Below are 15,133 nucleotides of genomic sequence, written 5' to 3' on the forward strand. Positions count from 1 at the left end.
GCGGTAAAAGTTTAGCCGTAGGTAAATTGGTTGTAACCTACGTTGCACGGAAGCTTCATCGGACGTCCGCTTCCCGCTTCGGAACCGGAATCGGAATCGGAACCTTGTGGACGCTTGCGGAATCTCGCTTCCAAAACGTTTCTAAAATATTCTCTTTAAAAACCTGTTGGAAGCTTACGATTCCGTTTTGGAATCATGCTTCCGTTTTAAAAAAAAATGCAATGTATATCAATAAAATATAAAACCATAGTTTTAATCTAGGAAAAATGATAGCTAGCTACATCAAGTATTGGCCATCACATGGCTAACCATGCCAACTATATTAATGCATGTTTAACTACACGAACTATATGTTACGTATGACCACATCCCCCAAGTTAATGACGTTATGTAATCAACATCATTAAGTTAAATAGAGTAACCGGCGATGGACACGTGGATGTCGGAAACTAAACGCTGTTAATTATCCCGTTAAGACAGATTGTAACCCGATCCGTCTACCCAATATTTCTATAATTCTAATCCGGCCCAAACATAAATAACCCACCCGACCCGATCTGTTTCTTCAACTCTTCCTCTTCTTTTCTCACGAAACCAGACATATGAGAAATTAGGGTTTGGATGCAAATCACTGAGAAAAACTAAGGTTGTGAAATCTTGTGTGGTTACTAAACAAATCAAGGAAGAAGAATAAAGAGAATTCTCGTTGAGATGAGGTAATTGCTTCATATCAAAACTTTATAGTTTCAATTGGTTGTTAATGTCTCAGTTTTTAAGGATTGTGGTGTCGGGTTGTTGTCTGAGTTTTTAAGGATAATAGTGGTTTTGTATGTTAGTTTATTGTGTTTATGCTTGTTTATTGTCAAGTTGTGGTCCTCATGTGGTCTTCTTGCCGGCTTTATGTTTTATATGTATATTAATGGTGCTTTTTGGACTTTTAAACACAGTGACGAGGATTTGGTGGTGAAAGTAAAATGTTATCACTCTGGAAAATTTGAAAAGAAAGAAGCGATTGTAGATTACGTAGATGGAGAGGTCACGATGTTTGAGGTGGATTATAATTGTGTCTTCACATCCTTGGTATCAAAGTTGACTGAGAGAAATATCGTTACTGGGAAAGTATGGTTCAAGCTCCCATATGAAAATATTGAAGATAGAAAGCCGTTGTGGGAAAATGTGGAGAAAAACAAGAAGAAACTGGAAACAGCAGGTCGATGGTATAAGGAGGTCGACATATATATTGAAAAGGATGGTATTGAAGAGGCTAGAGAAAATGGTGTACATGAAGAGATGGCCATTGAACCGATTCATGAAGGTGGTGAGCATGGGAGTGATGATGAAGTTGAAGATCCAACATATGGGGTCGAAGCTTCAGATGATGATAGTGTAGATTTTGAGGCAGGTTTGTCTGAAAATTCAGAGTCTGATGATGAGGTTGAGGTAGTTGAGGAGGAGATAGAGATTTTAGAAGATGTGGATTATGAAGAACAAATTCCAGATGAAGATGAGGTTTACCCTGCCACTGATGACTCATCTAGTGATGAAGAAGAACAAGCTGAGAGGCTGGTTAAAAGAAATGTGCTTGATGGTGTTTTCAGTCTGAGGCAACTATTCAGTACTGGAGAGGAGTTTAAGGAGAATGTGATCAGATACATTCTGAAGACAAGGAGAAATGTTGTCTTTGATAGATGGGAGAAGACTAAGCTTGGTGCAAGGTGTGATGAGAAAGATTGCGGGTGGCGCATCTACTGCTCAGTGGAGAATCCAATCGGGAAGTGGATGGTGAAAACCTATGAGGACGAGCATCAGTGTCATCCTGTGGGAAGGTGTAAACAGATCAAGAGTCCTGTGATAGCTGATCTATTTTTAGAAGACATTAGGCGCGATCCAGAAATGAGTGCTCCTGAAATCAAAGATGAAATGAAGAGGAGGTACAACATCATCATCTCACCTCCACAGTCGCAAGTTGCTAGGCGAATGATCTTTGATAAACTCCAAGCTGAAACGAATGAGCAGTTTGCGAGACTTAGAGATTACGAGCATGAAATTAAGAGGTATACTTGTTTTTCATTACCTTTCATTCTTGATAATACTTTCACTATGTTGATATTTATTGACTATATTTTTCAGGACAAATAAAAACACAACTGTGGAGATCAACACCATCAGAAGAGAGGATGGAGAGGAAATATTCTCACAAATCTACATCTGTTTTGAAGCTCTAAAGAGGTCGTGGAAAGCCAACTGCAGACCTATCATCGGCTTAGATGGTACATTCTTAAAACATTCTGTCCAGGGGATGATTCTCACCGCAATTGGAAGGGATCCAAATAATCAGATATATCCTATAGCTTGGGCAGTAGTTTCGGCTGAGAACAATGACAACTGGGAATGGTTCGTTCACAAGTTGAAGCTTGACTTGGATTTGGGTGAAGGTGAGAACATTTCTATCATATCCAACATGCATAGAAGCTTGATTCATGGTGTTGCTACTGATTTGCCAAAGGCTGAGCATCAAGCATGTGCTAGGCACATCTACGCCAACTTGAAGAAACTCCATAAGTCTGACACTTTAAAACCACTGTTTTGGAGAGTTGCGAGCAGTTATAACGAAGCTGATTTCAAGGAGAATCTAAAAACTTTCAGACAGTTTGATCCTAGGGCGTGTGATGATCTGTTGAAGAAAGATCATCGAATGTGGTGCAGAGCTTTTTTTAGGATTGGTTGTTGTTGTACGGATACTCACAACAATCTGACTGAGTCTTTCAATAGGACTTTGAAGACTGCAAGGAAGAAGCCATTTGTGCAGATGCTGGAGCTCATGAGAAGAGATGCAATGCAAAGAATTGCGAATAGGTACAAGATAGCTTGCAAGGAGATTGGAAGACACACAAAGAAAGCAAGAAAAGAGATGGAGAAGTCGTGTGAAGAAGCTCAGCATTGTTACTCCGTGTCAAGTACTGGTGGGAAATATGAGATTGTGGAGGGGACAAATGGCTATTCAGTCCATCTTAATAGGCGCACTTGTGTATGCCGAAAATGGGACTTGACAGGTATTCCTTGTCGCCATGCTGTTTCTGCAATCCGGGAGAACACCGGGCTAGTTGAGGACTACATTTCTGACTTCTATTTGACTGATAAATGGAAAGAGACGTACCGGAAAGGTCTGAAGCCTGTAAATGGCCCTAAGTTTTGGAAGAAGTTGGAGGCAAACGCATCTTTGCACCACCTTATAAGCGACCACCAGGTAGACCAAAGGGTAAAGCGAGGATCAAGGGTGTCCATGAATCACCGTCGAAAAAGAAAGTTGGTCGGAAAGGAAGAGAAGGACATTGTGGGCTGTGTGGTGAAAAGGGACATAACTCAAGGAGGTGTCCACATGAGGTATTGTCTAAGCTCTTTTAAATTGTTTTTGTATTGTCTACTTTGTGTTGTCCAAGTTCTTTTATACTGTATATTTTGTGTTACCGCAGTCTCAAGAAGACAAAGCAAAGAGAAGGCGTCTTAATGATGAAGCTCAGTTGGAGGCACAAGTACAAGATCAACTACAAGATCAAGAGGAAGCTAATGACCAAGCACAAGAGGTGGCTGAAATGGAAGCTGATTTCATGGCTCAATTAGTTGAAGATCAATCACAGTTTGAAGTTCAAGACATTTCTTCTACTGCCCCACAACCGACTCAAGTACTCCGAAGAAGCAACCGTTTGGCTTCATTGTTGTTTGGTTGATCATGTCTTCTATTTCAAGAACATGTCTATCTTTTGGATGTTTGTACGATGTTAGCAGTCTTGGGTTTCACAGGTTCTTGCTTGTTTTTGATGTATAACATCATGTTGTTAGAATTCTCGGGGTTTTCAGGTTCTTTTTGATGTGTAACATCATGATGTTAGAACTCTTTTGCAGTGTTTCAAAAAAAAAAAGAACTCTTTTGCTTATTTTGATCTTCAAAAATTGTTATGACTCATTTCGCTTATTTTGCAAGATACTACTAGTGCATAAATGATGAAAATATTCCACAATTGACATTGTTCAACAACATTAAAGGTCAACCCGATACATAACCATTCCATTGTATGCATGACTGATACACCAATAACAAAGTACAAACCATTACATTAAGCTCAATTCACATTATTATGCATCGCCGATACACAACCATTTCACGAGAACCTGGTTTCTCAACCTTCTTCTGCTCCAACTCCATACGAAGCTCATTGACAGTAGCTGTTAGCTCATTGATACTGGCCGTCAGTTCATTGATATGTTTCTTCTTCTCTCGTATTTTATCCCGAGCTTGAATCAAAGCCCTCTTAGCCCAACCTTTCACTTCTTCTTCATCAAGCCACGCAAAGTAAGAGCAATGGTCATTCCCCCCCTCCTAATGATACAAAAGACATAATGTTAGAACTTGTACAGTTCTAATTACTACTAATTACCAAACACCATTAATTTCATCTAGACCTTGTACAGTTCACACCCATAGAACCTTCGGCCAGGATTCTTATCTGTCCAAGCCGTGAAAATCTTCGCAGGCAACTGACAAGCACACATTTTGCGATTACCATAACCTCTGTTCCTACTGTTTCTTGATGAACCCGAGCTTAGATCCATCTATCAAAGATATGTCAATCAATACCATCTCTTCTAATAATCGAACAAAATCTTAAACATTTATATACTGGGTTCAGCGATTTTACCTGATTTCCTCTTTGTAGATGCTGGACTCGATTTTGATTTAGGTTGAAATCTCTGCTTCACGAAGAAAAGAGGAAGAGTTAAGACAGAGATCGACTCTGATTTCATTATTATAAAGAATTGGGTTGGGCCGAGTTTAAAATATTGGGGCCCAAATACCTTTTTCTTTTATTTGGGCACGGGTCGGGTTAGAATTATAGAAATATTGGGTAGGCGGGTCGGGTTATAATCTGTCTTAACGGGATAATTAACAGCGTTTAGTTTCCGACATCCACGTGTCCATCGCCGGTTACTCTATTTAACTTAATGATGTTGATTACATAGCGTCATTAACTTGGGGGATGTGGTCATGCGTAACATATAGTTCGTGTAGTTAAACATGCATTAATATAGTTGGCATGGTTAGCCATGTGATGGCCGATACTTGGTGTAGCTAGCTATCATTTTTCCTTTAATCTATATAAAATAAAAAAAAATTAATAGTAATGAATATTGAGTTATAAATATAAAAATATTAAAAATAATACTATAAATTATCTTTATGCATTGAGACTTTTTATTAAAGATATAGCACATATTGAAATATATTGTGTTAATTATTTATGAAGTATTAAAAATAATTAATATAATATTTTTCGTAAACTTAATTTATGTGTATTTTTACAGTTTTAATATAAAATCATTTCAAAATTATTATAAATGAATAAATGCTTTATTTCAAATTTAAATCATATAATTTTTAGTCCTATTTTTTTAAAAAAATTATATATATATATATATATATTTATATATATGGATATACGCTTCCAACACGTACCCGCTTCCTAATATTTTAAAAAATCTCGCTTCTGCGCTTCCTTACGCTTCCGCTTCCACGTACCCGCTTCTGTTTCCATGTAACATAGGTTGTAACTGTAAAGTTGTTACTATAGATTTTTTTGCAGAGATTTTTGCTGTAGTTAAATTTGTTGTAGGTGTAAATTATAGGCTGTAGATATTTTAAAATAAAATATGTGAAATCTGTAATGTATATATAAAATAATTATTTTTTTATCAATTAAATAATTTATATTAATATTTTTTATAAATTCTCAAAGTTTATTGTTATTTAAAATGTGATATGTAAATAATATATATTTTATTTAAAATATTTCAATAATTTTTACAATACCCAAAATTGAATTAAATATTTATAGATGTTTTTAACTATGATTATCTAATTTATTTGATATTAGAGATAGTTTTTTTATTTTACAGATTCTACACCCTATAAAAGAAAGCTTTAAAAAACCTAAAATACATTAAAAAAATTTTGCTTTACTTTTTTTTGTTGTAGCTTTAAAAATAAAGCTAAAGCATGATTGGTAAAAGTTTATAGAAACTTGATTTAAGCTTTAACTATTAAAAATAAAGGTACAACATGATTGGTAAAATTCAGTGATTTAAAAATAAATAAAATTAAAATAAAGCGATAAAGCCCAACCAATCAACTCCATCGAATAACTTACCATAAACCAATCAGAACCTTTATTAATCTTCAAAAGGAAGACATATGTTACTAATAGTCTTTTTGATTGTTCTAAAAATCGATAGGCCGGCTCATAAGTAGATTTTTGAACATTTAAACCGACTTTTTAGAAAAATTAGTTTGAAAAAATTGTTTGGCTCATGTTCAATTTGCCTAAATCATTAGGCCGACGTATACGTGATTTTTTTAACGTTTAAACCCGATTTAAAAAATTAAAAAAAAATGAAAAAATTGTTTCGCTAATATCAGATTCGCGGATTAGGGGGGCGCCTAGCCATCTGCACCAATTTTTAGAACACCCGTTTTTCCACAGATTTTCAAAGGGAATTTTCAAATAAAAACTTAATGCCGTGGAGACAACTTCAAACCGGATTTTCCATTAAATTCACTCACTTACTAAATATTATCCGTGTGTGTGTTTTAAATATTATTTGTTTTCAATTTTATTAAATGTTAAATTATAAATAGAAATTAAATCCTAACACATAGTTTTACAAACGAAGTTCTCTTTTTTTTGAACTGTGTCTTCTTACCAAAATTTTCATCTCATTTCTTTTATTAGAAATAGAGAGAATAGGAAGTCTATAATACCAAACTGACTTTATGACTCGTGACTCGTTTTCGACCGCTTATCCGCCATTCCCCATCCAGATAATAGACAACCCAATAAATAAAATATGAAAGAAACCTCTCTCTCACTCACCTATCTCTTTCTCTCTCCCTCACTACAGTTCCAAGGCCCTTTTAGACAGCGACGGAAACTGCTTCGGAGCTGATTTTAATTCCACTGAAAGCGATGTGAGACATCTCTTTTCCTTATCTTCTTCCTCCTCTACTCTCTCCACAAATATCTGACCGCAAGTTTTTTTGTTCTTTCTCTTGTCTCTTCCTCTAATGTTTTCTGCAGTTGAGTGTTCCAATGCGTATCTGTAGCTCTGAAGACTGATTTCAAGTTGTCAGAAAATGGGTTCTCTCTGATTCGACTGTGAGAGCAGAAAGTGTGAGTTTTTCTTTGGGGGGGGTAAGGAGAAGAAGGAGATGGAGAAAGAAGAGTTTGTCTTGCTAGACCTGAAGATTTATAGTTGGTGTAGTAGCTGGAAGTGAAGAAATTTGTACGGACAATTAGGGCTATTTGCTAATTTCATTTTAGTTTTAATTTGGTGTGTAAAACATGAATCTTTCATCATCTGGGTTTGGTCATCAGAGTCATGAAGGTAAAGTTTAAACTTGTCTCTCTTGCTTTTTGCTTTTTGTACTTGGCGTTTCAAAGAGTCTGTTTTTTGTTTCTGTAAACAACAGGAGAGAAGAAGTGTTTGAACTCTGAGCTATGGCATGCTTGCGCTGGACCATTGGTCTCTCTTCCATCATCTGGTAGCCGTGTTGTCTATTTTCCTCAAGGTCACAGTGAACAGGTTCTCTATCTCTAATCTTTAATTTTGTTTTTGTGTGTGTTTTCCTCTTTGAGATTTTTTTTGTTGCATTAAATGATTTTGGAACTTGCAAACAAGTCACAAGCTAAGGAAGCCTTTATTCTATTTATAGGTTGCTGCTACGACTAATAAGGAAGTGGAAGGTCACATACCCAATTATCCAACTCTACCACCACAACTAATTTGTCAGCTCCATAATGTTACTATGCATGTGCGTAGTTTTGTTAGTTCCCTGTCCTTTTCTTTTTGGGATGTTGTGTTTTGTAAGTTTATGGGTCTTTTTTGGTTTTTTATATTTTTTAGGCAGACTTGGAGACGGATGAGGTGTATGCTCAAATGGTACTTCAACCATTGACACAGGTAACACACAAGAAATGGTTTCAGTATTTGTTACAATGCAATGGGTTTTTTGAGCTGTTATTGATTTTTAGGAGGAGCAGAAGGATACATTTGTACCGATTGAGTTGGGAATCCCAAGCAAGCAACCTAGCAATTACTTCTGCAAGACGCTGACGGCTAGTGATACTAGTACACACGGAGGGTTCTCTGTTCCTAGACGCGCTGCTGAGAAAGTCTTTCCTCCATTGGTGAGTACTTCTAATTAGCATAGTGGCTAATACTGTGAGATATGTTCTGAGATGTCTCGCGTTGCTGCAGGATTACACACAGCAGCCACCAGCACAAGAGTTGATTGCAAAGGATCTCCATGACAATGAATGGAAGTTTAGGCATATCTTTCGTGGTAGGTTTCATACCTTTCTTCTTTTTGTACATCCTTTTAAACTACTTATAGTTGCCTTGTCTGCTTGGTTTTAATCCTTTTTTGGCCATTAAAGTAGAATATCTTAGAAAAAAAGATTCTTCATTTGTGTGTTGCAGGACAGCCCAAACGGCATCTGCTTACTACTGGATGGAGTGTCTTTGTCAGTGCCAAGCGACTCGTAACAGGAGACTCTGTCATATTCATCAGGTCTTAACTCCTCTCTTTTTAATTCATTATGATTACAAATATTAACCTTTATTTATTTCCTGTTTTTTCAGGAATGAAAGGAATCAACTCCTTTTGGGAATACGTCACGCCACTCGGCCACAGACTATTGTACCATCGTCTATGTTGTCTAGTGATAGCATGCATATTGGACTCCTCGCTGCAGCTGCTCATGCGGCTGCTACTAATAGCTGTTTTACTGTGTTTTATCATCCAAGGTTGTTGAACAGCTTCTTCCTCCTCTCACTTTCTTTAAAATGCGTACGCTGACAAACATTCTCTTTAATGCTCTCATCAGGTCTAGCTCATCTGAGTTTGTGCTACCACTTCCTAAGTACATTAAAGCTGTTTTTCACACGCGTATTTCGGTTGGCATGCGCTTTCGTATGCTCTTTGAGACAGAAGAGTCAAGCGTTCGAAGGTAACGTCACTTCGAAAAATGCAATTCTTAACTTCCTGTCACTGAGAAAAAAATTACCATTTTGTCACACTAACGTCAACTGTTTTATATCAATGACGTGGTACTTTGCAGGTACATGGGAACTATAACTGGCATCGGTGATTTGGATTCTGTTCTTTGGCCGAACTCTCATTGGCGGTCTGTGAAGGTACACACTTTAGTTTATAACAAGACATCATTATTTGCAATAATCTGAGATTTAGCCATCTTTGTTTTGGATACATGTTCAGAGAATGCCTAATAAATGTAAAAGTATTTGCCTTTAAGCTGAGACTGATAGCTTTTTCTTAAAACTTCATTTAATATGAAAGATATAAATATTATTGGTGTAGGTTGGTTGGGATGAGTCGACAGCTGGAGAAAGACAGGCAAGGGCTTCTTTATGGGAGATTGAACCTCTTACCACTTTTCCCATGTATCCATCACTGTTCCCTCTCAGGCTCAAGCGTCCTTGGCATCCCGGTGCTTCCTCATTTCAAGGTATACACCATTTGCTGTTAGATCAGTGTTACATTTTCTGCTCCTTTTTTACTCAGAACATGCAGGCTATTAGACAATCATGCTTTAACTAACTATTCAATCTGGTATAAGTTGAAACTTAAAATCATATGTGAGTAAGATAGGATTAGACAACCTATCTTTAATGGCTGCATTTAATGTCTTATTAGTAAAGTTATAGATGGTAAGCCTATCTTTCTACATATGGAAGTGTTGCATGCAAATAGTGATGCAGGTATGAAAATGTAGGTATGAGTATGCTAGGATTCTAGATTCTTATGTCAGATTAGCTATAAGTAAATCCTTGGGTTGTTTAACAAGAACTGTTCACTGTTTTTAAGCAAGTTACACAACTCATATGTAATGTTACAGATAGCAGAGGTGACTTAACATGGCTTAGGGGTGGAGCTGGAGAGAACGGATTGCTTCCCTTAAACTATCCGTCTCCTAATGTATTCCCATGGATGCAACAGAGGCTCGATCTACTAGGAACCGATCAGAATCAGCAGTACCAAGCAATGTTGGCAGCCGGTTTGCAAAACTTCGGAGGTGGTGGTGGTGATCCCCTGAGACAGCAGTTTGTCCATCTCCAAGAGCCAAACCACCAATATCTTCAACAACAATCAGCTCCCATCATCCACAATTCCGATTTGCAGCAACATCACCAACAGCAGCAAATGCCACGCCATCTTCTTCAGTCTCAGACTCAGATTCTGACTGAGAACCTTCCTCAGCAGAATATGCGACAAGAAGTTAGTAGCCAGGCACAACAACCTGACCGTGTGTGGCAGCATTCTGATTTGCTTTCACCTTCAGATTTTACCAACAAGTTCACATCAGCAGCTACTAATCCAGTACAGCAACAAAACTTGACCCTTCAAGGCTCTGGAGATAGTAGTAGCCACCTGTTGAATTTCTCTATAACTGGCCAGTCTGAGCAATTACCGACACAGGATTGGTCTCTTAAACACACTCATCACCCTGAAACCAACTATTTCTCTGAGCCATTGTCGCTTGGACAAGCCTACGGTAGAGCAAGTCCTTCTTCTCTGGAACCTCCTCCAAGCACCCAAAACCTCTCTCTTTTTGGTGTTGATTCGGACTCCGGACTTTTCCTCCCAACCACGGTTCCTCGTTTTGCTGCTGATACCTCCTCGATGCCACTGACAGATTCTGGATTTCAGAACACTTTGCAAGAAACTACCGAGTTAGCAGCACATGGGGTGGTTGAACACACAAATAACTTTGTTAAGGTGCTGTGTTTTTTTGTCTGACTTTTTTCCATCCATTGGTTTGTTTTTATGTAACATTAATTGTATGGTGAAGGTGTATAAATCTGGATCGGTGGGGAGGTCACTGGACATATCACGGTTCAGCAGCTATAATGAGCTGAGAGAAGAGTTGGGTAAAATGTTTGACATCAAAGGGTTGTTGGAAGACGCCTTTAGATCAGGCTGGCAGCTTGTATTCGTGGACAAGGAGGATGACATTCTTCTTCTCGGCGATGATCCTTGGGAGTTAGTTCTCTTTCTCTTCCTTCCTTTTCTTCCCTTCATATGTTCTCAAGTGTGATTGAAAATGGGTGAAATTTATGCAGGTCATTTGTGAATAGCGTTTGGTACATAAAGATACTGTCGCCAGATGATGTGCACAAAATGGGTGAACATGGGGAAGGATCCTCCTTCCCACAGAACCTCACCCATTTCTGATTGATCTATCTCATTTGGGGGCATCATCACAATGTTTCCCTTGCTTTTATCTGTTTGAATGTGTCTGTATGAACGTATCATTTCGCAAGTTGGGTCTTAGAAACTTAAAAAGACACTTGGTCTGGACGCACTGTCTTAAAAACATATGTTTCTTTGGTAGCAACATTAACTCGTCTTGCTGTAATAATTAGACTCTTCTGTTACTGTAATGCCCCTGTGCTACTCTTTATCAAGCTTTATAAACATAGTTTAGTTACCAAGCTTCTGCTCTACAACATATTGGCGTCATGTGAATATGATAAAGAGGCCTCCAAGATGAATGCAGCTTCTTTTGTTCAGATAATTAAATTATGTCAATAGCGGAAATGAAATTAATGATTTGAAAGCAGAATCTTATGTTGGGAACTCTGAAGGAACTGATGTTCTTGGAGATAAATTCAGGTATAAAAAAACTACAATCAAACTAATATATAGAAAGGGACAAAAAGGATCCGACACGACATATCTGAAAGTCGTTATCAGGCAGATCACTGATAGACTAGAGCTAAACCAAGAAGCAAAAGGCTGAGAGGCAGATCCAGAAAAGAAAACCCAAGGACTTACCTAACTGTTTCTCCTCTTTCAAATTGACAAACGCTTTAAGGCTCTAGACATACAAAAAGATCATCACTAAACTGTCATAAGCAATATCAACTAATCAGTAAGAATCATACATACGTATCCTAGAACCAAAGTTCCCGAGAATGTGAAAGACAAGAGACCTAACTAGAGATTGCATAATTGTTTCAGCTCTTTCATACATAAAGATAACTATAAACTGTCAGTTTCATATAACCCGAATGAGCCTGATTTTGATAAATCCGATTGGACTAAACCGAAACCCGATTGGGACCCCGAATGCCCATGAGTACTTGCGACTTACTTAGGGAATCAGCAAGACAATAAGAAATGGAGTGTATCATCTCCAAAACGAGCCACATTGGTGACGAGATAATGAATAAAAATCTATCTGCATATCTCTGAAGACAAGAGTAACATCATAATCACACTTTAAATTATAAACATCCACAACACAAATCGTAAAGCACTGATAATGATATATATAATAATAGCTATAGATAAATCCATAAAAAACACTCGAATTTAACTGATAATCAACGCAACATAGATAGACGACGATGACGTAATATGTAGAAACTAAATTCACAAAAGGTCTGTTTTGGTAATTAGGATAAGAACAGCCTCGAATTTAAGCAGCTTCCTTGACAGGATCAGGGATCTTGACGTAACCCAGCTTCTTCAAGCTAGCTGCATCAGACTCCTCGTTCTCGTAATCATCCTCCTCGAAATTGTACCCATGGCGATTCACAACCAGGGCCCACACGAGGTACATGGTCGCCGCGGTCAAGGCGCCGCATCCGACTCCGAACAAGAGAGCCATCACGACGCTGAGGATGTCCCTCGTGCGATCTTTCACGTTCTCGGAGACGAAAGGGAAAGACGGCTGAGAAGAGCGATTCTCCTGGATCTGAGGCTTCTCGGAAGGGAGGATTCCGTGGCGGCGATTGACGAAGAAAGGGACGGTCGGGTTGGGGCTGAGGCGGCGGATCGTGAAGACGGTGACGAATCGCGTCGAGGAGAGGTCGGATTGGGGATCGAGGTTAGGGTTTTCTGGGGTTATTGAGAGGGAATAGGAGGAGATGAGGAAGGTTTTGCAGAGACGCGCGGAGGTGGTGGAGATTGATAGGGAGGAGACGGTGATCGCGAGGAGGAGGAGGTGGTAAGAGGATGAGGACGACGCCATTGTTGTTGTTGTGTGTATCGTCTTTGACTTCTTCTTCTTCCTGCTTTGGAATAAAAGATGCCAGAAGATTTGGTGGAGATATTATTAACAAGCCCCTCTATTATTGTGTTTAACCATAAAGGTCACTTAACGTTAAGACACATTTTCCGTCAATGTTCGAAGCTTTACGTCGTCAACGTTACATTGGGAACGTCGGGTTTGTTTTTCTCTCTTTTTTCTTTCCTTCAAAGAAAATTCCATAACGCTACTATCACATGTGGAAAATCCAGGCTAATTGATGAGCTCAACTTTGGTGGTGGGGACGATAACAAGAACAAGTGATGTAACCGTTCAAATTTCTGTTTTAAATTTTTATATGTGAATGTTTACTAGCATGTTTATTGGAGGGTCGAGATTCTTAATGGAATATAATAAATTGTCTCTTAACTTTTAACTAAAAAAATTAACAGACAGTTTTTTATATTCTGCTAAGAATCCGAACCAAAAAACCCCAATAAACATGTTCTTAGTGATTACAAAAATATTAATTTATCGGCCAAATGTGAATTGTTTAAGACATCTGCAAGCCGCTTTATAGTTTACTACAAAAAAAATAACAAATATTCTAATCTCACTTTATGTTACACCCCCATAAAAGAGTAAACATCAATAAATAGAATAATAATTTCATTGTTTATTTATTACTTCATTTATTATTTCATTATTCATCTAATGTTTATAGTAAAATTGGAATAAACTTAAATCCATTAAAAATTATTTTATTTTAGAAGATTTTACATTGCAAATACTCTCAGAAATGAATAAGAATCAGCCACTATTCACGTAGATTGTCGACATGATTTAAATCTGGTGTTATTCAATAAATAATTTAAATCTAATTTTTAAAATTTAGTGTTATTCAACTTCAGATGATTAAAAAAAAATCTGGGGTTTGTTTTTCTCTCTTTTTTTTTCCTTAGAAGAAAATTCCTCGATGCAACCCTACTATGCTACTATCACATGACTTTTTATGTGGTAAATCCAAGCTAATTGATGAGCTCAACTTTGGTGGTGGGGACAATAACAAGAACAAGTGATGTAAGCGTTCAAATTTCTGTCTACATTTTTTAATGTAAATGTTTACTTAGCGATTACAAAAAATATTATCAGCCAAATGTGAATTGTCTAAGACATCTACAAGCCACTTTATAATTTACTACAAAAAATAACAAATATTCTATCTCACTTTATGTTACACCCCATAAAAGAGTAAACATCAATATATAGAATAATAATTTCATTGTTTATTTATTACTTCATTTATTATTTCATTATTCATCCCATGTTTATAGTAAGATTGAAATAAACTTAACTCCATTAAAAATTATTTTATTTTAGAATAAAATGAAGATTTACATTGCAAATACTCTAGAAATGAATAAGAATCAGCCAACTATTCACGTAGATTGTCGAGATGATTTAAATATGGTGTTATTCAATGAATGATTTAAATCCAGTTTTTAAAATCTAGTGTCACTCAACTTCAAAAGATTTTAAAAAATCTTTGTATTTAAAATTGATTTCAAATCATTTGTGACTCATGTAGAAATAATTGAAAATCCAAAGTACACTGCAGATATTTTAGAATTCATTAGCTAAAAATTATGTTTAAATTTAAAATTTTAATTAATTACAAAACTTGGCAATTGATTTTAAATTATATATTGAATAACATATCCTAAGCTTCAACACTGAATATTACTTTTGATTACTTATATAATTAGACTCTTCGAAATTAAGGTGATTACAACATATAAAACATGCTTTCCAAATAATAATACCAAAATTTTGAGATTTTTTATTTTAAAGATATTTACTATTTAAGTTATTTAAAATGAAAATTAGAACACAATTACTAATTAATAAAATAAAGTAAAAATAGTAATTATGAAAATTATTTATAATAATTAAATTCACTAAAAATATTTGAGTAATTGTTTTTTTTTTGGTGAAATTAACATGAAAAGGACAATGTTACGTAC

The 15,133-nt window shown here is 36.6% G+C and overlaps 4 protein-coding genes across 5 annotated transcripts; 2 read left to right on the top strand and 2 right to left on the bottom strand.

Annotated features, from left to right (window-relative positions):
• Positions 1 to 1,041: 1,041 nt before the first annotated feature.
• LOC125588518 lies at positions 1,042 to 3,728 on the top strand. The gene is made up of 3 exons (XM_048759905.1): positions 1,042 to 2,054; positions 2,131 to 3,259; positions 3,474 to 3,728. The coding sequence occupies exons 1-3, from the start codon at positions 1,042 to 1,044 to the stop codon at positions 3,726 to 3,728; spliced, it is 2,397 nt and encodes a 798-aa protein (XP_048615862.1).
• Positions 3,729 to 3,787: 59 nt separating this feature from the next.
• On the bottom strand, positions 3,788 to 4,607 carry LOC125588641. Its single transcript, XM_048760201.1, has 2 exons — positions 4,462 to 4,607; positions 3,788 to 4,378 (listed from the first exon to the last, which is right to left on the bottom strand). Exons 1-2 carry the CDS (start codon positions 4,549 to 4,551, stop codon positions 4,127 to 4,129), a joined length of 342 nt encoding a protein of 113 aa, XP_048616158.1. The 5' UTR covers positions 4,552 to 4,607; the 3' UTR covers positions 3,788 to 4,126.
• A 2,251-nt stretch (positions 4,608 to 6,858) lies between these two features.
• Positions 6,859 to 11,568, top strand: LOC106426279 (auxin response factor 8-like). Of its 2 annotated transcripts, XM_013867000.3 has the most exons (15): positions 6,859 to 7,021; positions 7,131 to 7,437; positions 7,523 to 7,635; positions 7,766 to 7,864; positions 7,957 to 8,013; positions 8,085 to 8,240; positions 8,311 to 8,395; positions 8,533 to 8,623; positions 8,695 to 8,859; positions 8,940 to 9,062; positions 9,174 to 9,249; positions 9,434 to 9,581; positions 9,972 to 10,852; positions 10,926 to 11,116; positions 11,197 to 11,568. In XM_013867000.3, exons 2-15 carry the CDS (start codon positions 7,395 to 7,397, stop codon positions 11,306 to 11,308), a joined length of 2,340 nt encoding a protein of 779 aa, XP_013722454.1. In that variant the 5' UTR covers positions 6,859 to 7,021; positions 7,131 to 7,394; the 3' UTR covers positions 11,309 to 11,568. The 2 variants fall into 2 exon arrangements, with proteins under 2 accessions (XP_013722454.1, XP_048616157.1); XM_048760200.1 differs by lacking the exon at positions 6,859 to 7,021 and having other exon boundaries at positions 7,046 to 7,437.
• Positions 11,569 to 12,340: 772 nt separating this feature from the next.
• LOC111207193 lies at positions 12,341 to 13,529 on the bottom strand. Its single transcript, XM_022704970.2, has one exon. The coding sequence runs from the start codon at positions 13,110 to 13,112 to the stop codon at positions 12,558 to 12,560; it is 555 nt and encodes a 184-aa protein (XP_022560691.1). The 5' UTR covers positions 13,113 to 13,529; the 3' UTR covers positions 12,341 to 12,557.
• Positions 13,530 to 15,133: the final 1,604 nt, after the last annotated feature.

The sequence above is a fragment of the Brassica napus genome, chromosome C6, assembly GCF_020379485.1.
Source record: "Brassica napus cultivar Da-Ae chromosome C6, Da-Ae, whole genome shotgun sequence".
Taxonomy (NCBI): Eukaryota; Viridiplantae; Streptophyta; class Magnoliopsida; order Brassicales; family Brassicaceae; genus Brassica; species Brassica napus.